We start from the raw sequence: 26,657 nt of genomic DNA on the forward strand, positions 1-26,657 counted from the left end.
ATCCATATATCTTTGAAGATACAGAAAAGGACAGGACATAGCAATTAAACACATTAGGATTAATTAAAAGTGCCATCACTTCCTCAACACCCCAACAGTCTGGACTGTCTCTGAGTTTCACCTTGTGCTGTCTATAGATGGAGTCCAATTTACCCTATTTATGATCTTAGTCTTGTTCTGGGATTTGTAGACATTTTTATAACTCTGCGCCCATCCGTCTGTCCATCTCATTCTGGCAGCTGCGATATCGCTGGAAGGCCTTCAGGAAACCTCCTCAGATTTAGCACGGACAAACTTTAACTCAAGAATGAACTGATGTTAGTCTGACCCCATACCTGTCCCGTTCAACTGACTGTGATGTCATAGGAATCCCTTGAGTGAATTTCATTACATCTGGCACAAATGTCCACTTGGACTCATGGATGAACTGATGATATGTGTCTATACAGTGATAACTTCCATTTTGCCTAAAAGCATGATTACTAATACTAATTTCCCTCAAAGTCATCATATGGTGTGATGCAGAAGTGATTGTTATACCAAGTAGAGGGAAATTGGTGGGGGAAAGATCCAGCAACGCCGTTCCAGAAGTAACAGCGAAGAACGTTTTTATCGGGTACTGCTGTCAGTATTGGTTGAATGTAGATGTTCATGTATTTTAACTACTGACAAACCAGAGGAGAGATCATTCTTTCTCATGAGCTGATCGTTTGTGCGATGGGTGGGACAGGGTGGGTCTCTGTGCCTGTGTGCGTGCAGACCCTGAACTGATGATGGCACTAACAAGTCTGTTTAAACTTCACTAGAGTCACATTGTACTGAATAAAATGTCTTTGGTTGATTGGCTGTAGTCTATCTAGACCTCTGCAGATGATTGAAAGTGTTCTGTTGCCACCTCAGTGGTAGAATATTCTGTAGTTTAACAGTCATAGGGATCTAATCAAGTATACCCCTCAGATCATCAAACTCTCTGCGATTTCCTCCATCACCATGGGGTTAATAAACATCACAAGAAAAATCTGATGCTGCACTTATGCAGCATCTCATTACATTGCCTGCACAGCTGGCACCTGTCATTCACTGCCTTTGAATACCTGGTCACACAGAAATCTAGCCATAATGGCTGTCTGCGGCTGTCCATCTGCCCTACAAGAAGCAATGGCGTGTCCGGTCTATTGTTGGCCCCTTTGTAAATATAATTACTGATACCCTGGATCATTAATGAGAGGCCATTAGTATTGGGGGGAACCCACAAAAATCGTGTTGTTCTGACGCCCCCTTGAATCCAGGTCACTCTTTGTTAGAGCGTTTCATCTCTTGGGTTTGAGTTGCAGTGCCTCATTGGCTTCAAGGAAGTCGAGACAGCCTTCTATGTTGGTGAAGCGCATGGAGATGACAGTGAGTTTTGACTTTACAGACTTCGTCCTGTTCATTATTTTGTCATTATCCGATATTTCTGTAAGATATCATCCACCACCAGATTTTTGCCAGATTTGTGCTCAAGGTCTCCATTAACTTTTTTCCAAATTCAGTGTCACTTTGCTCGCCTCTACGCAATGAGGGTTTTGGACAGACAAGGTGGTATTCTTAGATGGACTGCATCTTATTCCTGCAATTTGTCAATTTGTCTCTTTTTACATGTGTGTTGGCACAAGGATTATCAAAACAAATATTGTTCTTAAATGGTTCTGTGAGAATAATTCAGTGACCATGGAGGACAGATTTTCAGCAACCATTCTACAGTTGAGGTCATGTGACTCCTTCCAGTGAGCAGCATTATGTGCACATATCTTTTTTTTTTTCCCAGGGAACACTGTAACACACTCAGCACAGTACACTAAGTCTAGCCTCCAGCATGTGGTGCTCAATTGTGCTCTGGGCTAAACAAGCTTGTGGCCTCGTCCAGCATTGCAAGAAAGGGAGAAAAGGTGTGTCTGGGATGGGAACGGTACTTCAGTTAAGGCAAGGTCACCATTGCAGTTTACAGACAGGTGATGCTGACACAGAGTCAATTCCTTCAGCCTTGGCGTTTAAATGACCTGCATGCCACCTCTCATTGCCCCCCCTCGAAACCCCCAAGCCTCTTCCTCGCCTGTCCTTTCTTTCTCCTCTTCACTTACTGCTTCCTTGACTGAGCCTGGTTCTGTACGCTGTTTGCTGTTTGCTGTTTGCTGTTTGTGGTGCTGCTGCGTTCAGCTGTTGGATTCAGTGTAATTATAAACTGCAGTTAGTGAGGAATGTTCCCATAGATGGACACAAGGAGTGAAGGGTATCATGGGAATAGTTTTCCCTCGATACAATTTCTCTTCTCCAGATGGATCCTAAACACAGCTATAGTGCTGTTTGCTCTTCCTCTGTGGAAAATGCTTTTGAAAATTAAGCTTTTTTTTCCATAAAACAGTTCTGTAGAACTGTTCACTGACAGGTAGTAAAATGAAAATATGTCTTTCTGATGGAACATCCCATGCAGCTGCAGTGCTTGTTGTGGTGTTTTGTGTTTTATGAAAAAAACAAACAAATGTGACCTCTACATCTGTGTTCAACTTGAATGCACTATTATAGTGAAATCAATGTGCTATTAGTAACTACTAGATATTAATGTCTTTGATTTTATGAAATGTTTCTAGAAATATATATTATATTATTGTTGATATATATTGTTGATAGCCCCTGAAAATCTGCACTAAATGCACCAGTCCCACCAAAAATGTATAGACTGCGACATCGCATATCCACATCTAGAGTTTGAATACACTTTTGTTGTCAGTTCTAGAGCATTTTTGCACCATAACATCTCCAGAGACGACTTTATTATAGAATGAGGCTTTTCTATTATGTTGGGTTTTGGGAAAAAGGCAAAATGCAAGTCATTTATTTATAACATCAGTCTTAACTTAACAAGTGACAATCAAAAGGTAGGAAAAACTCATCTGATCTGCTTCATTAGGACAGTAATGCCCAGTTTAAATATAAAGACCTAACACATTTGCAGCTGAGCCACACCCACTTCAAAGCAATGAAAATAGCACTGACAAAGACACAAATACAAAAATCTCTCAAGTGAATGTTATGTTAATTTAGGATGAGATCAAAAAAGGTTAGTCAGAGCCTTTAATATCAAGTATATACGTCTAAATGACCACCTTAGTGGTGTTTAGACTGATCTCCTTGTCTTTGTTATACTACAAGAAGCATATTTGCTCCAGGTTCTGTTCACGCCCACACATTTTTAAGCCTAATGTCACACGAACAGCACAGCATTAACCCAGTAGAAGACTTATTTTGGTCACAATCATTCTCTTAACCAATAGTATTAACAAATATAGCAGTGTATAGAAACATATCAGCCTGTGATGATACTGAAAAAAGGAAATAAAGCTGGTAAAACAGTGAGTGCATTTTTTGGTTCTTCCGAGCTGCAGAGTTGTACCTGCAGACAACAACTGGAGATATTATGCTCCCTCACCAACACACACTCACACACACAGGCTTCATTTTTTATTACCTTATCAGAATACAATACCATTATGCACCACGCTTACATTATTTATCTTCGGATATCAGAGAATTCCACTTTCAACGCTAAATATCTTTCACTCCCAAACGGGTTCTCAGCTTTCTTTCTGAAGTCTCTGCTCTAGGCTGTATCATGTTGTTACAGTACAGTAGCATATTATTAATTGATGACAATTTATTATTTATTAAATAAACCTTTAGAAATTACCTATTTACATTTGTATGATAATATGGTGAACATTTATACATGATTAAAAGTCAACCAAGATATATAACATCAGTGCAACAAAATCATCTGGTAAAGCTGCAAAACAAACAGCTACATTTAAAATTGAACAATAAACCTGTTACTTTCTGCATGATTAGTTATAACCAACTCTAACTTTACATCAAAACAGAGCCGGTATTGGTCAATTTGGGTTATTTTAGCATACTGTTAAGGTGTTAAAATTACAGTCTCTGCATCTTGTGCATCAATCATAGGTTGAACGCTAAATACCCACAGTGTGCTGAGCATCTCTCTGAATGATTAATTGAGAATAGACAACAGCCTGAACTACTGATTTATATCAGGGCGGTAACGACAGTAGCAGCACAACAGTAAGCACCGACTACATCACTGGTTTTATAAACTTATAAACTGGTGTCGATGCCTTGTAGTGCTCGGCGTAGGTGCTCAAGAAAATTCTGATGCCTGCCAAGTTTAGATTTATGTAAGAGCCTGCACAGCACAGGGTTAAATACAGGATTAGATATATGTTACCTAACTTAACTTTTTTGGTGCGTGACTTCAGTCAGTTCTGAATTCAGCTTGTGCGCTCTTGCAGTGCCAAAAGTTGCAATTCTTTTTATTTGTGTCTATCTCTGTGTGGGTGTGTGCATGTGCGTGTGTGTGTGCGCGTGTGCTTTGAACTCGTATGTACCTGTGTGTGAGCCTGCCTGTTTTCATGTATGTGTATACCTGCACATTTGCGTGTCTGTGTGTGCGTGTATATTAATCGACAGGCCTGAAGACCATTGTGGGAGCTCTGATCCAGTCTGTGAAGAAGCTGTCGGATGTGATGATCCTGACCGTCTTCTGTCTCAGCGTCTTTGCTCTGATTGGACTGCAGCTCTTCATGGGGAACCTGCGGCAGAAGTGTGTTATCTGGCCAATCAACATGACTGAACAGTACCTGGCAAATGGCAGCAGGGGGTTTGATTGGGACGAATACATCATGAATGACAGTGAGTGATTACCTTGACACCTGGACAACTACCTGCACATGATTACATAAATGTCGCACAATTTCTTTTCTCTATGTAACATTTTCTTTGTATTGCTGATATGAAAGAAATAACAGACAAATGAACTGTTTAAGGTTACACAGACATTTTCTGCCCCCTGGCTAATGCAAGTGTTTTTTTTTTTCCATAGCAAATTTCTACTTCCTCCCTAATCAGCTTGATGCTCTACTATGTGGAAATAGTTCAGACTCAGGGTAAGTTGGTGCTTCATTCACTCTATGCATGCCTCCTTATTTATGCCTTAATGTTTTAAGATGTCTCAAATTTCTCTGTTGTTTTTTTAAGCATCTTGTGATGCGGTCATCAGTGGTGTAACAAGGGGCCATTGGGTGTTTTGTGTCAGCAGACACCCTCGTCCAGACCACCCCACCCCGGTTCATCAGGCTACAGCTTGTATCCAAGTAGCATGGTGGTCAACAGGTCACTCTTCTTGATCCAACGCCATCTTGATGCCTTTTCTGCAGCATAATCTGATATTTCTATGCAGTCCAAGGAGCCGCTACATTATAGCCAGGTCTCTCCGAACTTTCTGAGCCTCTTCAATCGACTCAGTGACCACCTGAAGCCCATGAGAATTCTTAATTTTAGCAGCAGTGTTCATGTATTAGTTCTTCAGGTGTTAGCGCATCAGATGCTATGTAACGATACTGAAATATATCAATACAGAGCTGCTCAACAGTGCTTGCATTCTTCTTGAGAATCTGAGCACCCTCTGCAGATTGCCCTCATTGGGGCAACAGTTTCTCCTCCAGATCACTTTGAGGATCCTCATCAGTCATCACAGTCATTTGTAGACCGTTGAAAGTTCTCTACCAGGGCCAGGTGGCACGCTTGTTTTTGTACTCTGCTTGCTACCTTTTATCTCCTTCAAGGATGCTTTCTTGTTGTTGAACTTGATTGCGAGGTTGTGATAGCAAAGCTTCAGTCTTTGGGATGAGCCAGTGGCCACGTTCTCTCTCTTTCCCTGCTTCTTCTTTGGGGACATTCTGCTGAGCAGAGGGTTATGAGTGTTCTCCTCATGATGTTCGTAAGATCTGCTGAGGTTTCCTCCTCCTTCCTCTTTCCCTTGTATTTAGAGATTTCAGCCCCTGTCTCAACTGGTGTATTATTTTCTCTCACCATTGTGTATTGCCTTAGAATGAGCCCTTTATATCTACAGAGGGAGGGGAAAAACCAAAGCACTGGCTCAAGAAAGAGCTCTGGCCTGTCCCACATTTTAGGCCAGCGTAGGTTCTCATGTAGGTGACCGGGGGGGGATTCAGTTTGGTTGCAATGTGCAACCTCACAACAAGGTGTCACTAGACCCTACAGACTGGACCTTTCCCGGAGCTTTTCAGATGCAAAATTCCTGGCTGTGGCTTCAAAGATCCAGTCCACACAGAACCCCGCTTTGTCAGCCACTGTTCCTTGGCATGGAACCTGGGGTGACTCCAAGACTTAACCCTATGCATGAAAATGCTAATTCTCTTTTAACCAGTTGTCATTACAGGTCCTAAAAACAGCAAATTGCTGTCAGTGAGTACACATACCCATACACATACTATTGTGATAGACATGTATCCACAATTCATGAGCTAGACTAAAATATTAAGGTAAATGATGTCATACTGCGGTGTACACACAAACAACAATGATAAAAACACACTTATCAAGACTTTTTTTCATCAAGGCTTGATGTCCTGGTCCAGCGGCACTTTGAACTTTAAGCGTAGCCTTTATCTTCAACTATATTCATGCTGAAGTGGCACATTTCAGTCATTTGTTAAGTTACAGTTTTTGTATTCCTGTGTCTTCCTTTTAGACGATGTCCAGAGGGCTTCATGTGTATGAAAGCCGGAAGGAACCCCAACTATGGTTACACCAGCTTTGACAGCTTTGGATGGGCTTTCCTCACCCTCTTTCGCCTCATGACCCAAGACTTCTGGGAGAATCTCTACATGCTGGTAAAACATGTTGTCCAGAAGGAGGAAAGAATACCATGTAACATTAGACCAATGGTCAATGCCTTTGAACCCTATTACACTGGTTTTAGAGACCTTACTCAGAGAAGTAAAACACTCACTAAGCAGTAGTAATGATTTTGTCCTCACTTCATCATAAAAAGTATATACATCATCACCCTAATACCTGAATGAATCAGCAAAAGTGCCTCTCAGCAGCTCTCTCCCTCAGTTCATTTGCCCTCTGAATAGAAGGGAAGGAAGGACAGCTGATCCGAGACACTGTAGCTAGGAGTGTGTGACTAGCCACCGTAATTTTGTTCGGCTTTCATGCGCAAAATAAAAGAACTTCTGAATTCCAAAATGTGTCATTTACATTTGCAGAGAGGCAGTGAGCAAACGTGAAACATTTTTTGTTAAATGACTTCTGGAACAGTCACATCTCTTAATCAGTGTGACATCACATGCATGTGCAAAATATATCGCATGTGCACAGATGTCTGTATTGTTAAACTGAGCTACCATGACACTGCAATATCTTTCCCCCTCCTCCAGACCTGCACCACTGCAGCCATAACAGATTCACTTCATTTGGCAAATAGGCCAGTCACTGTTTGTGTGTGTGTGTGTGTGTGTGTGTGTGTGTGTGTGTGTGTGTGTGTGTGTGTGTGTGTGTGTGTGTCTGTGTGCTTAAAAGTGGGAATTCCTGTTCTCTAAGGCTTCTTCTCTGTCTGGAGGTTTTCCTGGAAAAAAAAAATGAAACAGATATAGAAGCACCAGCAATGCTGATGCAACATGTATTTATACATATACATAGACATGTACATATAAATATACATATACATACAAACAGAACCTCTGACAGAGTCATGCACAAAAACAACTCATTAACCTAAAACAAATGCCTTACCAGGATTCATTCCATTCTTATCTTATCAGAAGGGCAAAATGTCTGTTATTTTTATGTTACTGAAGCCTAAATGTCTGATTTGTTCTCATTCCTTTGTGTTTTCTGTTAGACTCTTCGAGCTGCAGGGAAGACCTACATGATCTTCTTTGTGCTGGTTATCTTTGTGGGATCCTTCTACCTGGTGAATCTCATCTTGGCTGTGGTGGCCATGGCTTATGAGGAGCAGAACCAGGCTACCATTGAGGAGGCTGAACAGAAAGAGGCTGAATTCAAGGCCATGTTGGAGCAACTCAAGAAGCAGCAGGAGGAGACACAGGTTGGTCTCACTCTGCCTCACATACATACACCTTTACCCATTTTTTTATAGTTCATGATTATCATGTGCCTTGTATTTATTATTTTTTTCTCAGGCTGCTGCCATGGCGACATCTGCAGGCACGGTGTCTGAGGCTGCTTTAGAGGATGAAGGAGGGGGGCACTTGTCCCGCAGCTCTTCCGAGGTCTCCAAGCTGAGCTCCAAGAGTGCCAAAGAACGTCGCAATCGCAAGAAGAAATGGCGTCAGAAAGAGCAGGAGAAAGAGAAGGGAGACAGCGAGAAGGTCGTTAAGTCTGAGTCAGACGATGGCAGCAAGAAAAGCACCATACGTTTTCCAGGAAGCCGACTGGGGAGGAAGACATCCATCATGAACCAGGTAAACTGTACAGTAAAGGCTCAGTGCGGTTTGACTGAGCTTATGCAAATAAATCTGCGGATGCTTCTGAACTCATTTTTAGTGACCTTACAAGAATTGTTTCAGCATCATACAGCCTCCCTCACATGACCAAGCTGAGGTGTATCAGGTCTCCGATTGTATCCGGTTATCCAGTTCACTGTGTCCTCCCCATGGCTCTCCTCTCTTGAGCCATTTCCATCGTGAGGCTCTTTCTGCTGCTGCAGTGGTATCGCTGATGGCTTTTCGACACTATTGATTAGTGTATTGTAAGCTCTGGCTAGAGATCGGGGTGTGAAGGCCTTGCATCCAACTTCAACCGGCAGACCTTGCTCTCTAAGTACGTTACACGCACTTGCCAACTAGTACCTTTCTAGTTTCCTCTAAAAAGGATCATCCAAGTGATCTGCCCAAGGTCATGTTTCTCTCCTGAGTGTTTTTTAAATGCTTTTGTTCAAGCCCGCCCTGCTCAGCCTCTGATTGGCTAGTAATCATTTCCTCTGCCCTTCTTTGACTTTGATTGGTTTACCCTGATATTCTGATCATTAATCCAGCTAGCCCATGGACTTAACAAGGAAAGCATTGGAGGTGGAGTCCCGTTGATTCATTTGAAAGCTGCTAAACAGAGAAAGAAGACAAAAAAGCTCAACATATTAAACTTCCTCAATCTTCCGGATGCTGGGGCCCATAGAGCGTGTGCAGAGACTTCCACTGGTTGAACTAGCTAAGACAGGTTAAGTGCCCGCCTAACTTGAATGGGGACACAAATTGATTTGATCTTGTGGCTCCTCCAGACTTTTCCAAATGCCGTGAGACTAATGGCTCAAACTAGGACAGTGGAACGAGTTATTGAATGTGGGGTTGTGATTCTCAAAAACGTATCCATTTATGTATCCAATTTTATATTCCTACAAAAGAATAAAAGCTGTATTGTCACTTTATCGGGCAAATTTTACCATTAGCTTGAGATGACCTTTTTTGTTCTCTCTGCCCTCTTCGCCTTGTCCGCCCTTTTTATCCACACGTCAACTAACTCCTGCTGTTTTTAACAACCCGTCAACTATCCCTCTCTGAATCTGTCTTTCCTTTCTCAGTCACTACTCAGCATCCCAGGCTCTCCCTTCATGTCGCGTCACAACAGCCGGAGCAGCATCTTCAGCTTCAAAGGCCGCTCCAAGGACATGGGCTCTGAGAACGAGTTCGCCGACGATGAGCACAGCACAGTTGAGGAGAGCGAAGACCGACGAGGCTCCCTGTTCATCCCTTACCGCCGCAACAGCTACAGTGGCTACAGCCAAGGCTCGTCACGCATCCACCCCCTGGCACCCCACTCTGGAGGGAAGAGGAACAGCACAGTGGACTGCAATGGCGTGGTGTCTCTCATCGGCCCTGGGCCCGGCAGACGGCTTCTGCCTGAGGTGAAAATAGATAAGGCAGCCACTGATGACAGTGTAAGGACGTCCATGGGACACCTATACAGTTTAGGCATGATGGTGGTGGCCCCAGTCTCTGCAGCTTCTCCTTCACAGCCTCCTCCCCTTGGCTCTTGTTCCTCTTTTTCCCTGAACTCAGAAGCTCCCTTTTCCTCTCCTGAATATCTAGATTCTGTCTTATAATTTAATCTTACACCTCAACCCTGATCTGATGCCCTTTTTATGCTGCTATGTTTTTAACAGCTCCAGAAGGCACTAACCAGCTGAAACAGTATCCACAAAGTCACTGCTTCATCAGCATCATGATGATCATTCCAGTCATATCTAACAGTTAAGCAATATGTTGTCAGCCCTCTAGTTCTGCCAGCAGACATACATTAGAAATATATCTATTAAAAACCTTTTACACAACAGAAACTCATTTCCTACTTCTAACATTTCCTTCTTAGGGTCTTTCACATTCAGGCCCTGTTTTTCTCCCTCCTTCTCTCACCTTTTTGTCCTCATTTATCCTCCCGCTCCTGAGCCAAAGGATTGTGCAAAAATAAATCTGAAATGTTCTTCTATAACAGTACTTCTCCTCATTCTAGCTAGCATGGTAGACCCCTCTTTAATTCTCAACCAATCTACCTGCTTTTTATCTTTTTACCTCTCTTAAAATGTAGCATGGTGTAGCAGCAAATGTTGTCTTGAATTCCCCTCTGTTCTTGACCAGCATGCCATTGCATGCAGTTTAATGTTGTATACTCAGGGGTTGTAGTTTAGTTAGGTAATGCACAGGCCAAGGGTTGAGGAAAGTGTGCCGTAAATTCTCAAACAAAAGCCAATAATTCAGTGATGCCAGCTTACTGATATAAATAGAAAATAGATGAAATTATAAGGAAAAATCTTTCTCAAATAGTAGTTTGGTTTAGAGACCTGGTTCTCTCTTCAGTTGTGGTAAGTTAAGGCAACTATTTGAGAATTTACAGTATGATTTTGAGGTGTGTTGTATGACGCAGGAAATGCTTAAATTGAACAAAGGAGGTAATTTTGGGGAATCATACATTGTAAAAAAAAAAAAAGGTTCGATGATCAAATGAAATGAAAAGCTATATTCATTAGTTTCATCTTCGAAGCAGGCTCTGGCATCATCTATCATTTAGATAGCTGAAGAGCATGAGTTTTAATGTGTGATGTTTGTAAGTATGCATTCATGTGAGCACTCTCTCACTGACATTGTGTCTTTCTCTGAGTACAGACTACTGATGTGGAGATTAAGAAGAAGCACTCTGGTTCCCTCATGGTATCTGTGGATCAGCTCAACTCCTCCTTCAAAGGAAAGGACCGTGCCAACAGTCAGATGAGCGTAGTCACCAACACACTGCTAGAGGGTACAGACCTTTCTTATGTTTCCTTTAAAGGTCCCATATGGTAGAGAATGATGTTTCTTTTGGGTCTCAATGCTACATAAATACCTTGAAAGTATCAAAATCCTGAGAGAAATGCTCCCCGCCTGTGTTCAAAAACTGCCTCCAAATGAGCCAGTGGGAACTGTCTAATGTTGTGATGTCATAACTAAACAGTCACCATCCAAAAATGTCAGCAGAGCTTAAAGAGACCAGCACGAAAACAGAGAGATCAGAAAGAGGGTTAATTGAGGTGCTGCAGCAATGGACAGTATAAGAAGAAAACTAATGTGTAAACAATATCTGGAAGGCACCTGGAATAAATGTTTGAACAAGAAAATGAGAATGATGTGGGAGCTTTAACATGTTTCCTGCATTAGCAAGTTGCACAGGTAGATGTTGCACTCCTTACTGTTTGCTTTTACACCTCAAATTTACATTTTCCTCATGCAGACAAGGCTTTGAGATGCAGATGGTGTCTGTTGCTCACCAGGAAGTTTATCATCCGATAAATTCTGAAACAAAAAATCAGTCTGTTTGACATTAAGGACTCACTCCTAACAGTTTATTTATTTTTTTGCCCTTTTTGCGTTTTCGGTCCCTGCAGAGCTGGAGGAGTCTCAAAGGAAGTGCCCACCCTGTTGGTACAAGTTTTCTAATACGGTCCTCATCTGGGAGTGCTGTCCCATATGGCTTAAGATCAAGCACATAGTCTACTTGATTGTCATGGACCCATTCGTTGACCTTGCCATCACCATCTGTATCGTCCTCAACACCCTCTTCATGGCCATGGAGCACTACCCCATGACTGACCATTTCGAGGGTGTCCTGGCTACTGGAAACCTGGTGAGAAACTGCAGTTCTTCTTCTGTCCTCGCTTGCAGCACTGCCGTTTGTCTTTGTAAGATTTTATGCCTCATTATCCCTCTCAGGAGTTACAGAAGCATTGCAGGTTCAGCTTGCTCCACCTACATAACCTCAAACCAATACATCAATGCATCATTTGGTATGTGCACTTAAGATACACACGCTTAGTGTATATAAGACTCTGATGGGGTCTCATTAAAGATTTATTTCCATTTTAATGCAGCCAGCCAGCCTGCTCCCCAAACTCCCATCACCCCCACTCAGGTCACTCTCTTGCTTCCGCTGCATCCTGCTTACCTCAACTCTTCTGAGCTCTATCACCCCCCCCCCCTCTCTCTCTCTCTCGCTCTCTCTCTCGCCCCCCCACTCTCTTTCTCTCTCTCTCTCTCTCTCACTCACACACACACACACTCATACAAATCACTGTCATGCTAATGAGGCTCGCCACAGATCTGTCCAGCACAGGTTTGGCAGAGTACATATGAACCACATGTACAGCAGACATTTTGATTTTTATGTGCGCTGCCCTTGCTGTCAGACGTCACCGTAGGACAGCTGTCTGAGGGCAGCAGTACTAAGACAGGAAATGACATCATAGGGACTGGTGTGCTGTCAGGAGTGAAACAGGAACTGAAGTCAGAGGAAACAGCGTGATGGATGGTGCAGTATGAATCACTGGGTGTCCTCTGCAGCACTGAAAGGGGCCTATGATGAGATGTTGGGTGGACAGCATGGGAAATAGGCGCAGAGTACTACAGCTCCATACGGGTTCTGCTGGAACTGGGTGTCACCGCTCCATGACCTTGCCATGTCAGAAGAGTCCTCACTCTTAGCAAATCCCAATCCATTATTAATCAGTACTTCATCAAATAAAATGCGATGTAAGCAAGCCAGGCTTTTTCATTCTGTGCTCAGTTTGACCAGAAGAGTTTTAGAATGAGTAAAGGATTTGATGTTTTTATGTTTAAAGCTCCATTATTGCATTAGTATTGGAGCTTTTTATTTATTCAGATTTTTAACATTTATTTAAAAGATTTTTTTTTTAAAAAGTGTCCATTTTTACTCAGTCCATTTGTCTACTCCAAGAGTAATACAATTATCTGTTAATGCTGCTTTTGCTTGTTGGATTTTTTCTGTGTATCTTCAGTGGTAAGATAGTGCTGCACTAATAGGTGTACCTCAGTGGTGCAACCAATAAAGAAATCCTAAACCCACTGAAATCCCATGGGTTTACACCTTAGCTTCATCCATCACTGTGTAGATTCCCCCTTATTATCTCTGTTTCATGAGACCTTTATTTTTTACATCAGATTTTGTGGAAAAATTAAAAATGCAATTATTCATTTATTGACTATGATGTGGGTCTACAGGTTTTCACAGGCATCTTTGCTGGGGAGATGTTCGCGAAGCTGATTGCTATGGATCCCTACTACTACTTTCAGGAAGGCTGGAACTGCTTTGACGGCTTCATTGTGACTCTGAGTTTAGTTGAGCTGGGACTGGCTGATGTGGAAGGTCTGTCAGTGCTCAGGTCATTCCGATTGGTAAGTGGAAGAGAGGAGAGACAGGGTTTGACTGTTTACCTTTTGTCAAGCTAAAAAAGGGTTAGGGTTAGCCTTTTATCTTTCATACTCTGCATAAAGATTTCTATTCATAATCATCAGATTAGGTCCTTAAAGGGGCAAAATTTAAGAATTTTAATTTAAAACACTGAATAATTTTAAACAGAATGTGAGGAAATGTCACTTTTGACGCTTTGTCAAAGGAGTTTTTTTGATTGTGTTGTAAAGTTAGCATGCTAACCTGCTAGCCCCCGTCCATCCTGCCTCATGATACCACTACCTCAAGAGGCAATGGTCCAGCTCCATTGTAAACATCAACACACCAGAATTAGCTAAATCCATTAGCTTCGTGGCTAATCTGATGATATTCTGCCACTATTTGTTTTGTGTATAAATTCAACGCATGGCCAGTTCTTACAAATTGCACCTGTAAAGCTCCGAATCACAGATGAGTTTAACCCTTTGTAGAACTTTTACAACATGTAAACCATCATTGTATTTTATATCCTACAAATGTGACCCTCTTAATATCTACACTTGTGCCTGTGCTGCACCAAATGAAATTAAAATATGTTAGACTAGTCAAATCGAACCACTTCTTGTTAAATGTTCTGATATGAATAATTGTTCAATAATCCTGTTTCCTGTTTCTCTTGTAGTTGAGAGTCTTCAAACTAGCCAAATCCTGGCCCACCCTCAACATGTTGATCAAGATCATTGGTAACTCCGTGGGAGCTCTGGGTAATCTGACCCTGGTGCTGGCCATCATTGTCTTCATCTTTGCCGTGGTGGGCATGCAGCTGTTTGGCAAAAGCTACAAGGACTGTGTGTGCAAGATCACCCAGGACTGTGAGCTGCCTCGCTGGCACATGAATGACTTCTTCCACTCCTTCCTGATTGTGTTCAGAGTGTTGTGTGGGGAGTGGATTGAGACCATGTGGGACTGTATGGAGGTGGCAGGACAGACCATGTGCCTCACCGTCTTCATGATGGTCATGGTCATCGGAAACCTGGTGGTAAGACAAGACAAAGATGACATAGTGTTGATGCTACTGACTGATAGTAACTGGGGCTTCTCAGTTGTGAACCACCCATTTACTGTGAGTGTATGGTGTTTTTTTTTTCTCTAAGGTGCTGAACCTGTTCCTTGCCTTGCTACTGAGCTCTTTCAGTGCTGACAACCTCGCTGCCACGGATGATGATGGTGAGCCCAACAACCTCCAGCTTGCGATGGCCCGCATTAAAATTGGGATTGCCTGGACCAAGGAAAACGTGCGGCTCATTGTAGCCACCGTGCTCAAGAAGGTACCATACAGTTGAACATCTACATGCAATACCAGTTCTTAGTTGGTGATGAAGTCGAATTATTGGAATGTGTGTTTTAGTGAGACAGCTCTAACAGCCTTTTTTTTTTTTGTTCCATTTTTCTCCGTTCATGACAAGCAGCCCATAGAGGACGAACAGAAACCCTTGGACGAAATGTACGAGAAGAAGCTCAACTGCATTGCAAACCACACAGTGGACATCAACCGCGAATTGGACTATGCTAAAAATGGCAATGGCACCACTAGCGGTATTGGGAGCAGTGTGGGAAAGTATATGATTGATGAGGACTACATGTCCTTCATCCACAACCCCAACCTCACCGTCTGCGTTCCCATCGCTGTTGGTGAGTCGGACTTTGAAAACCTCAATACCGAAGACTTCAGCAGTGAATCAGACGTGGAGAACAGTAAAGATGTGAGTAGCAAGGAAGTGAAGAGAGCAACAGCGAGGATGAGTGTGAGAATGAGGGTGTGTTGTTAGCAGGAAGTTTGCAGCAGTTATGTCCTCGCCTATATGGGAGATTATGTGGTGCTCTTTCTTTGGAAATCTGGGCCAGTTCAGAAACATACTATAGCTGTTTGATAACTTATCTACAAGCTTTGACATTTACCTTCACATGTGTAAATGTGTGCGTTTGTTTGTGCCCATGTGGCATCTTTTGATCCAGGGCTTGTCTGAGCTGACGGACCGAAGACATTTAGTTCATCTGACATTTCAGAACATCTATTCAGACATGAGAGCTGCAACACTGAGCCTGAGTGCTGACTCTGCAGACGGACAGACAAAAAGGCAGCCCTGGCATGACATCAGAGCGAGAAACATACTGTCTGGTGCCATTGGTGTAGATTTCAACATGTGCACGTCCACTATAAACTGATGCAGAAAAGGCTTAAAATTGGTGCATAAGCATTCACCAGAATACTGGAGATGAAGTATATGACGCTGCGAAATGTGATTGGTCAGGGCCCCTGCTGAAAATGTGCACACCCCAATGTTGAAACAAAACCTACTGCCTTCTCTGCTGTATCATGTGAATGTGGTAAGAGAAGGGTAAGCCAGACACAAAGCTTGTCGAGAAGTCTGTTACGTGGGTCACCTTGACCTGGTTTGTAGTAGGAAGAGAGAAGATAATGCAGCAGCGTACCTGCACCAGGTTCATATTCCACTGGGCTCCCTCAACCAACCACACAACAATCTTCCCCTGCACCACAGCCAGCCACTGGGTACACTGCAGGGAGCAGACACAGACAGAGCTGCTCACAGCCAATCAGCAAAGCAGGGATCCATCTGGCTGCTTGGTAGAGAGAGACAGAGAAAAAAGAGGGGGAGTCGAAGAGAGCGCGAATGCGGTCCTTTGCTGACGATTTAAGATTATAAAGTGCAGTATCATTCTCTAGTGGACTGAATTGGCTGAGTGTCTGCACGTGCCGGTGTATGTGTACTTTATTGCCATAAGGCTGCTGTTATGCCGGTGTTTCACTAGTTTGCCCTCCCTCACCTTGACCTATTGTCAAGATATGATGTGATTTATTGGTATGGGTGAACCTCACTAAGCCATGGTTCTTTTTTAGATTATTACCATATTCATTTTTATTAAACAACAAACTAAATTGAGAGTACAGAGAATGTGAGGATTTGATAAAATAATGGTACGAGAGACTCCAGTGACATAAAATACAAAATGGTTTGGAATTAATAAATAAAAGCATCTGAGACAACGACCATCAATTATGGTCACAGTACACACACACTCTTTTTTTAACTACACAATATAGTGTTGGATAAATGATACTGTGAATGTTTTACAACACTGATGTCTAGAACATGAGTTAGGTAGCAAACTCCAAACTTGTACCTATATGGAGAGGGATAAGGTATATCCTGTATTTAAATTTACAATCTGTTTAATTAGTTTTAAACAAGACAGTGAAGTAAAGACCAGGCCATGGTTTAAATGACTAAAAATAAAAGATTTGACATTACTACACCTTAAGACTCTGAAACACATCCAAAAATACACTTGGTATGAATTTGATATACTAAATGTATTTTTATCATGATCGATTTCCTTTATGTAAATTGGACTGACTCTTTTGTCTGCCTGGTCTTGTATAAGCATTTGTTTAATCCCTTCATCACAAATAAATGAATCCTTCACCACTGAAGAATCTATATTAATGCATGTGTAACAATGGCTGTCATTACCACTGCAATCAATCACAGGTCTAGTTTCATTACTTCCTGGTGAATCTATTAATAACTCTGCAGAAAAGACAGTGGCAGAGGGCGATCTAGCTTCACTACATGGCTACAACATGTATACCTTCACCAATAAATCATGTCATGCATAGAAACCCAAAGGGGCATTAATGTAATGGCTGTATTGGCACTGTGCCGTATCCATATGCTTTCAGCATCTCACTGCTGAGCCTGTAATGTTCAGAGAGAAAGTGAGAGGTTGAACTGATCTCTTTGGCCCTCTGTTTGTCCCAGCTGGATGACACCAGTTCGTCTGAGGGCAGCACAATAGACATCAAGCCTGATGTGGAGGAGGTGGCAGTGGTGGAGGTAGTGGAGGAGTACCTTGACCCAGATGCCTGCTGGACAGATGGTAGGTGGTGGTAATTATCTTATGTTATAGTAAATAATCACAGTGAACAGACAGGAAATATTATTAACATTGCCCATGCCAATTTTAATGGGTCTGTGATACAGTGTGTCCTTGGTGGTATTTTGCATCCATCTCTTTTGTGTGTATCAGCAGTTGTGTTTTTATGTGTCACACAGAGTGTGTGGCCAAATACAAGTGCTGTGATGTCCCTATCACACACGGCTGGGGGAAACACTGGTGGTTCCTGAGGAAAACCTGTTACCTGATTGTTGAACACAACTGGTTTGAAACCCTCATTATCTTCATGATCCTACTCAGCAGTGGAGCTCTGGTAAGAGTGCAAATATGCATACACAATAATCACAATGATATGATAACAATATTAATCTGACATGGAACCTGTCAGGACACAGTTACAGAATGCTTTACAGAACAAACCAATATAAAGTGAATTAAACAAGCTAAAAGACGAAACACTGGAAGATCTAAGACAGTAAAATGAAATATTGTACAGAAAATAACATATCTGAATAGCACTTTTGAAAGAGTTGTTATTCAAAAGTGATTTGAAAGACAAGACTGAGTTCACAGCCCTGAACTCCTCAGACAGGTCATTCCAAAATCAAGGAGGCCAAAATACAAAGGCTTTGTCACCTTTGTGTATTAATTTAGACCTTGGAACAACAAGGAATGACAAGTGTTTTGTTCACACAGATAAACATTAAATTAATGTCACTACTTGTGCTTCTCAATTATGAAACACATGTCACTACAGAGTTACTCAAGTGCTCAAGCAACATATAACATATGAACTGAGAAGAAAAAAATCACAGAATAAATGAAACAAGAATGTTCATTAATCTCATGTGGATTCACACAAGCAAGATCATCTCCTGCCTTCCGTCTGGAACTGCTCTTGATATGATTGTCACTAATGGACAGCAGAGTGCTGTAATGCAGAAACCTTTCAACTGGCAGAATCCAGCTTAGGTTTGCAGCTTCGTGGAGGGGGAAGGCCTGTGGCCAAACAAAACACTTAATGTGCTGAAGAATGGATACAGGCAACGGAGGATGGAAGAGATGCTTGGAATGATCAGTCTCCTTTATCAACTAGAGTCCCTTTACTATGTCAACAGCTCACTCTTTGAAAAGGTCAACGAAGCGCAAGCTGCTGTATGAAATACAACACGCAAGTAAAGATTAGAATCATAAAAACACTAGACAGCCGTTGTTTATTGAAATGCAGATACGCCTTGTTTTGAAGTTAGTGTTGGATGTAAAGATTTCATGCTATTTTTTATCAGTCTTACCTCACACTAACTTATTCATTTACAACATCAACAATAGTAAAATGATTCTCTGCTGCTCTTTAGGCCTTTGAGGATGTGTACATTGAGCAGAGGAAGACGGTAAAGATCATTCTGGAGTATGCTGATCGTGTTTTCACCTACATCTTCATCCTGGAGATGTTGCTGAAGTGGGTGGCCTACGGCTTTGTCAAGTACTTCACTAATGCCTGGTGTTGGTTGGACTTCTTCATTGTGGATGTAAGTATTTTTACATAACCAATTTGTAATATTCTCAACTAAAAGTGCAACAATGACATGTATACATTTGGTCATTCATTCAAATCATCAAGTGGATATTTTAAGATACAATATAAAAGAAGGGTATGGATTTAAGAAATTGCCTCATTGGTCAACCCAATCATTGACATAACATTTTTAGGAGGGAGAACTAGAACTAGAACACAGATTCTGTCGCACTGAAATTAAATATTATTGTGAAGAAACAACATTTTCCCCGTGCACATGTGAAAAAATCCTACACATATCGTTCAGTACCAGATTTGATCCATGCCAAGAGATGATGTCAGAGATGACCAATAAATTCTGCTCAAAACACCACTCAGTAGAAATCATCTACCGGCTCCGACAAGTATCCTACAGTGATGATGGCGATATTCATTTAAAATCCACTGGTTAGATAATAAAAACAAAACACTGATTGTGACCTTTTATTACAGAAAACAATCTTTACATTTTGGATAATGCCTAATGTATTAGTCTGACTCTACAAAAAAAATGGGAAACATGAATGATATTTTTGTATATATCCTGCAGACTAAATGTCCCAGAACCTGAAAGACAGGGTCTCTTCCTTAAATTTAACTTTGGAGAGCAAAGTTCTTATCATTTTTACTGTTTTATTACTTCTTGAGTCAATATTTGGGTTTGATACCTATATGTCTTATGTAACAAAGTATTAAATGGTTGTAGCTCTAGAGGCAAAATTGATTAATTAGCTATGTGACATTCCAGCTGTACTTTGTGGATCACGCAGTCGTTATAATGCTGCAACTTTAATCCGTTTCTGTGGTAAATGAGGTGACATTGCTATGAAGTCAGTATTGTATTGTGTAGAAACACCACTGTTCACAAGATTTTTACAGTGACAGTGGATGTATAACTTGGTATTACCATTCAGTTGATATGTTTTGGGTATGTTTCCATCACAGTCCACGTTTGGGCTCCATGACAGCAGCACAACAGCAGCCCTGACACAGTAAATAAACCCCGGTGTGTTTCAGAGCTCTTGTGTAGCTCCAGACTGCTGAGTCATTCAGTGTTTTCCCATCTGACAGTTACTACTGCGCACATATGGTTTGTCCTTTCCTGTCGTTTGTGCATGGTGATTTTCTCACTTGAATTTCTTCCTGTGTGTATACTTGGCGGAAGGGAAATACACATTACATGGCCTGCTTAAAGGATCCATGAAATGGGGCTCTTATTTCCTTAAAATACAGCCAGACCATACATGGCAAGCTAGACAAAACTGTTAACTCATTTTTCCTTTTGTAATGCATGTTTGAAGAAGTATAACAGATAGTGGGGAGACAGGAAGGAAACACGGTGGACTAAGTTTTATAATTATCTCGTGACCCAAAGGGGTGGAACATAATTGTGCAGTAACCAATCATGTGTGACGTTCATTTAATACAGCTTGTTTCGCTGCTGACTTAAAACTCGCTTCAGACGTAGCTTCTATTCAGATGTGTACCATTAGTGAAATGAAACTGCAACAACTACAGAAGCAATACTGGACTGCAAGTGCGAGTGGCAGCTTCGCCATGTTCTGTCTGGTTGTACCCTTGATGTATTTCCTGTTGAAACAGGATGTTAGGTTGGGACATAAAACCGGATAAAATTATTATTACAGAAATCTAAGGGGACATCAGTTAAGAAGAGGGAGGACACACCAACATTTTATGTTAATACCATTGTGCACAATGAGGTCATATTCAAGGTGCAATATGTAAGATTTGGTCAGCTGTCTTATTCGTATCCCAAACATCAGTGGGGTAGTTTATCACCAGGGCACCTGCTGACTGCTGCTAACTGTAGCTGCTGTTAGCTAGTTAGCTTGGTTAGTCCTGCATCTAGTGGTTCAGACTAGCTCAGAGTACCAGGGGAGTGCTTGGACCGGACAGGCTGGGGCTAACCATCTAGCGTCTTCTGTAGATATCTCCACAGCACAATACACAGATATCATGACCATCAAGATTGTTATTTTTTCTTTATTCTGTTGACAATTTGAGTAATTTTTTAATCTTTTAAAAATCTTACATACTGCACCTTTCACTGCTTTAAGAAAAAGTGCCTCTTTTCCAGGAACTAAAAGGCATCTTTTTATTGCTGTCTTTAATTGTTGTGGTACTGTGGTATTATTGTGGTCTTGTGGAGGAATGGGGCCATGAGAAAAATCCATCTCAGAAAGATATATATATGAATATAATGAAGAGGAAGGATTTCTTTAGATTATACAGCATCATCCACTATTGTTTTTTCAAATTAGGCAAAAAGTAGTAAAGAATTAACTGGTTAATAATCAAGCATGACTGTATCTGCTATCATGCATTGTGCGTGACCTAAATGATGTCAAAAATGACTTGACATATAACTTTTCTATACTAGTCTAAACAATTACCGAACAGCCTCTGATTTTTTTAACTTACAACTCAGGTGTTTTTTTTCTTGTTGTCCTAATCCTCTCATGTGTATTTGATGATGTGTCTTATGTTGTCCTAAGTCATACATTAGCTGGTAAGTTCTCCATTATCCTTGTAACACCAATTTTCCACCTTTCTATGAGGTGCCAATATGTCTGTTACTCAATGTTAACATCCTTATCATGTGACGCGTGATAAGAATGCACTGATGTCTGTCATGTTTGTGTTGGCTTTCCACACTTGCCATGTTATTTGTTGTTATGTGTTGCCATCGACTGCCACAGTGCACAAGTGCTTGAAGTGTGTGGAAGTTTATCAGAGCTCACTGGGACACACTCGACTAATCAAGACATCCTTGCACAAATACATGGCTTAATAGAGCTCAATTGCTTTGCAGGTTTTATTTTATTTCGACATTATGAACAGTAGATGGCATACACCATACAGTATTACATATGAAAACAACTGCATTTGTGGTAGACATGATGAATGGTGGGGTACACCTCACCACAGTTGGACTAAGGGAAGACACACTCATACACTACCTAGCAGCACTTGGTTCAGACCACAGGTGTATAACCCCCTGTATGTGATTACCACACCTGTCCATGACTTGTGAATCTTTTTCATGTCTTCTGTCTCACTCATTTAGATAATTTGGTAGAGAACAGTGGACAGCCTTCCCACATACATAATTAAAAAGTGGAAAAAAAACATGAAGCAATCCAGTTGTAGTTGCAACAGTGGCGCCACTAATAATAGCACATCGAGGCGCTGGGCTGGAAAGAGTCCACTTTTGAATTCAGGACTTTTATTTGTGACAGAGTATTTCCACACTCTGGAATTAGTACTTCTTATGAAGTGAAAGATCTGACTTCTTTTCCACCACTGGGTTTCCCCCCAATTTATTGTTAGAAGTCCAATTTATGGCATGTGATAAAAGACTGAAGCTCCCCTGGTTATGAGGTTTGGATCCACTGCTTGTCAAACCCTCAGTCTCAGTATAGTTTAAATTGGCCCATGTGTTGTGCAGATATCTTCTCCTGACCTTCCATACAAATCTCATCCCTAACATTGGCCTGTCCTCTCTCTCACAGCAGGTGCCTCTAACTGTGTCTCTCTTTAAGTTAAGAGAGACGTTGTGCAGCTGTCGAGAGGGACTGAGGGGGTCGGTGTTTGAGGGTCCAGGGTAAGGTTTGTGTGCTGTGTTGGGACTCCTACTTTCACAGGTTATCCTCTCTCTTCTAACCCTGAAAGTTGTCCTCAACCTTCTGCGTTTTTTCTCTCCCCACCTTTAAGTGAGATGCTCTCTGGTGTGGAAACTGTACTGTTTTGTATTGTGTACTGTGTGTATATTATTGTGTCACATTGATTTAGTGTTTGTGAATACATCTCTCCTCTGATTTTTTCCCTTTGTTTGACTCTTTATCTTCTCTCCCTCTCACTGTGTCAACCACAAGTTTCTTTCCAGGTGTGCTCACTGTGCTGTAAAGCTGGTTATAACGCTAGACTGGCTTGCCAAACTAAACCAAACGCAAACATAAGCAAAAAAAAAAGAAAAGAAAACTTTGGTCATGTACACTTTATTGACCCTTGTCTATTGTAATAACCCCTGTTTGACCATATGATATATAGATACATATACTTACACATATAGAAACTATATATGTACTTATATATATCTGTATACATCCATTCAGCCATCCTTACAGTATCTATAGGGCCCACCTTTCTCTCTATATCCCCTCTAACGCTGTGGGTCCTCTCTTCCTTGCCTCTGTCTTTCCTCTCCTTCTGTCCCTATCTGTGTAGGTGTCTATAGTCAGCCTTATAGCTAATGCGTTGGGCTTCTCCGATCTAGGCCCGATTAAATCACTCAGGACACTGAGGGCCTTGAGACCCCTCAGGGCCCTGTCACGTTTTGAAGGGATGAGGGTAAGGCCTAAGAAACCAGGCAGCTGGTCCTTCTGCATGCCGATTAAATAAAAGCATGCTGGAGTTGGCAATATAGAAGAATGAGGGAAATTTCTTTTAGCTTTTATCAATGAGAAGCTTTTTGCATGGATGCAGATCATCTCAGATGGTCATAATACATCTGATTTGATTTATCATATTTCATTTCATATATAAAAAGCGCTATGTTAAGTGATTTATCGTTTCGAAATATTAAGTAAGCTCCTTAGAAAATCTGTCCCTTGCCTTATAAAACGTAAGACCAGAACAGGGTTTTTGACCTGAATGATGCAGCACGTCATAAGAAAATGCTCAGCTCTGAAGTATTCAGTACCAGCTGAGACAACAACTAGAGGTTGGTTTGAAACATCACACAAAAACTGTTGAAATCAAATCACGGCACAGGGCTAATGTAGACTGAATAAGCTACCGGTTAAAATGTCTACACTGCTGAGCTTCAGAGTCACACAAACATGATGATAAAGAATTTAATTTACAATTTTACAGTATGAAGTATTACAGTATGCACACATCTGACTAATCTGTTCTTAACTGTGTGTTTTCAGTGTTTTCTTTTGTCGATGATATTTCGGCTTTTTCTGATCACTATTTCAGTGTGTGATGGGTCGGATCAAGCTCTGGTTGTTGCTGGGCAGAAAAATCAATCTTGTCAGTGTCTGAGCTCAGCATCCTCTGGCTGTCCCTCTGCCTCAAGCTGTTATCCTGTCCTGTTATCTGATCTTATCACAGTTTGGCTTTGGCATTGTCACACTGGAAGATCAACAAACTTCTGGTTGCATACCCCCCCTCCCTTGCCATCCTTGCTCACCACTCCTCAGTGATTGTCATCATCACCATGATTATTGATTACCATTTTGCAATAGTTGTATGAACTGATCGTATGGATGCTATGTCTTTATATTGTTACATAGAAAATGAAAAGAATAGCTGTTTTCCACATTTGATGTGTGCTTATATGGTTTTTGGTTTATTTGGCTTTCTGTTTCCATGGCTCCTCTGTGTTCGGAAATGCACATTCATATGAGCTACTCCTTGAGCTCCTTTACCTCCTCCAACATGCCCACACTGCCTCAGTGCAGAATAGTTTATATAAGTCACACTCATATAGTCATTTGGCAATATTTATAACTCTGTAGCAGATATACACAGTCATTGTTCAGGGATCCTCAGCAATATGTATATTTTTTCATTGTTTCATTGTTGACATGATGGAATAGGGTTGTGTATAATTAATACATCAGTACAGTCCTACATATAATATTGGATTATCTAGGTAATGGCAAAAGACAAAAATGGGATAATTTGAATGTCAAGCTGAAAAATTGATTGCAACATAACTGATCATAAGTGCATGCCAGAGGGTGCAATTAAGGGTCTGTAAGTATGCCCTTGTGCTACTTCAGAAATCTAAGTGAAAATGATTGTTAACCGGACATTGTTATTTTTCAGTTTCATTCTGTGTAGAAAAAAATCTCATTGAAAAAAAGTGACCACGTTATTACCATTATTCAAATTTTGCGCCAAAACTGAAAAGAAAAAAACCCAAACATTTCAAGAATAGCTGTGGTGACATGGACGATATTTATTCAACCAGATCGAAAACGTTCTGCATAGAGATTGCAACTTAAAGGGGCTCAGTGGAACTTCTGTGTTGCGGTGGAACCTGCTTGTTAGTATAGGTTAGTGGACTACTGTCGCTCTCTGTTAGCGGTGGAGTGGAGAGAGCCACTGAGATGAGGCACTCGTGAACGTGCATATGGTCACATCCTTTGGACTGCTGTGGAAAATGCAACCCGAGTCCTTCATAAAGTACTCCACAGTCGAGCAGCATTTAACTTCTTAAACTAAACGTCACTGTGGTAACAGATGTACACACAATCTGCTTCAGACTGACAGATTTGAAGCTCAGAATATATGTAGAAAATTGTCAATAACGCTTGTCATAGTCGTTTACAAATTAATTCTGTTCCGGCTGCATTGGGCCAGTCTCTTCTGATTAAGGTGGTCACATAATGCATTTCATTCTGATTGCGCTACTATAACGATTATGAGTGGAATATAAGGATCCATGTAACGCAGTTATTTGGAGAAATTATAGTCTTATTTTGTTGTCTCTTCATCTTCAGGAAAAAACTCATGAACTCATGATGTCTCATGATGTTGTGCCAAAACCATTCAGATAACACACCTAGAGCCTCTAATGGAGGAAATGAATGTGCATTTCTATGAATGTATGTGTTGATGTTCTTCAGTGTGAACCTAGCCATGCAGCTGGTGTGTAATTGTGAAGTCACAGTGGCTGTGTTACCTTGCTCTTCTCTTCAGGTTGTGGTGAACGCCTTGGTGGGTGCAATTCCCTCCATCATGAACGTGCTGTTGGTGTGTCTCATCTTCTGGCTCATCTTCAGCATCATGGGTGTCAACCTGTTTGCTGGAAAGTATTACTACTGTTTCAACGAGACAGCTGAGGAGTACTTCCTACCCAATGTCGTCAACAACAAAACGGAGTGTTTCGCGTTCATTAACGCAAACTACAGCGAAGTCAGATGGAAAAACGTCAAGATCAATTTTGACAACGTGGGTGCAGGATACCTGGCACTTCTGCAAGTGGTGAGAAACCTTTGCTGTCACTTCTTATTCGTTTCCCTCCTCTCATAGCAGTCTGTTTACTCACGCAATGTGTCTGCCCGCCTAACAGGCAACATTCAAAGGCTGGATGGACATTATGTATGCAGCAATAGATTCTAGAAAGGTAAGCTTCTTGTCATTTTAAACTCTAGACTTCCATGTCAATGTATAGTGCAGTTTTGTTCACATTCCTTACTTATGCCACTGTACAGGTGGAGGACCAGCCTGTTTATGAGGACAACCTGTACATGTACATCTACTTTGTCATCTTCATCATCTTCGGGTCCTTCTTCACCTTAAACCTCTTCATTGGTGTCATCATTGATAACTTCAATCAACAAAAGAAAAAGATAAGATTTATTTTTCTCACTTATACCTTCTGAAAACAAGCAGATGATTTAAAGGGATGGTTTGACATTTTGGGAATTATGCTCATTTGTTTTCTAAATACCACTAAAGCCAACAGTTTTTACAAAAATGAGAGTCTGTAAGCGAG

The 26,657-nt window shown here is 41.3% G+C and overlaps 1 protein-coding gene across 4 annotated transcripts in view; it reads left to right on the forward strand.

Annotated features, from left to right (window-relative positions):
* Nucleotides 1-26,657, forward strand: part of scn8ab (sodium channel, voltage gated, type VIII, alpha subunit b) — a 52,283-nt gene that overhangs the window by 19,665 nt on the left and 5,961 nt on the right. For all 4 annotated transcript variants that reach the window (XM_037101453.1, XM_037101450.1, XM_037101452.1 and 1 more), the window contains exons 7-25: nt 4,522-4,743; nt 4,934-4,997; nt 6,605-6,746; nt 7,763-7,969; nt 8,064-8,345; nt 9,458-9,781; nt 11,037-11,169; nt 11,792-12,030; nt 13,422-13,595; nt 14,273-14,629; nt 14,745-14,918; nt 15,060-15,353; nt 17,433-17,550; nt 17,727-17,881; nt 18,924-19,097; nt 23,372-23,494; nt 25,859-26,143; nt 26,232-26,285; nt 26,374-26,511. In XM_037101453.1, the coding sequence (XP_036957348.1) occupies nt 4,522-4,743; nt 4,934-4,997; nt 6,605-6,746; nt 7,763-7,969; nt 8,064-8,345; nt 9,458-9,781; nt 11,037-11,169; nt 11,792-12,030; nt 13,422-13,595; nt 14,273-14,629; nt 14,745-14,918; nt 15,060-15,353; nt 17,433-17,550; nt 17,727-17,881; nt 18,924-19,097; nt 23,372-23,494; nt 25,859-26,143; nt 26,232-26,285; nt 26,374-26,511 (3,659 nt within the window). The remainder of the gene's footprint in view (nt 1-4,521; nt 4,744-4,933; nt 4,998-6,604; nt 6,747-7,762; nt 7,970-8,063; nt 8,346-9,457; nt 9,782-11,036; nt 11,170-11,791; nt 12,031-13,421; nt 13,596-14,272; nt 14,630-14,744; nt 14,919-15,059; nt 15,354-17,432; nt 17,551-17,726; nt 17,882-18,923; nt 19,098-23,371; nt 23,495-25,858; nt 26,144-26,231; nt 26,286-26,373; nt 26,512-26,657) is intronic.

Source organism: Acanthopagrus latus, chromosome 6 (genome assembly GCF_904848185.1).
Source record: "Acanthopagrus latus isolate v.2019 chromosome 6, fAcaLat1.1, whole genome shotgun sequence".
Lineage (NCBI taxonomy): Eukaryota > Metazoa > Chordata > Actinopteri > Spariformes > Sparidae > Acanthopagrus > Acanthopagrus latus.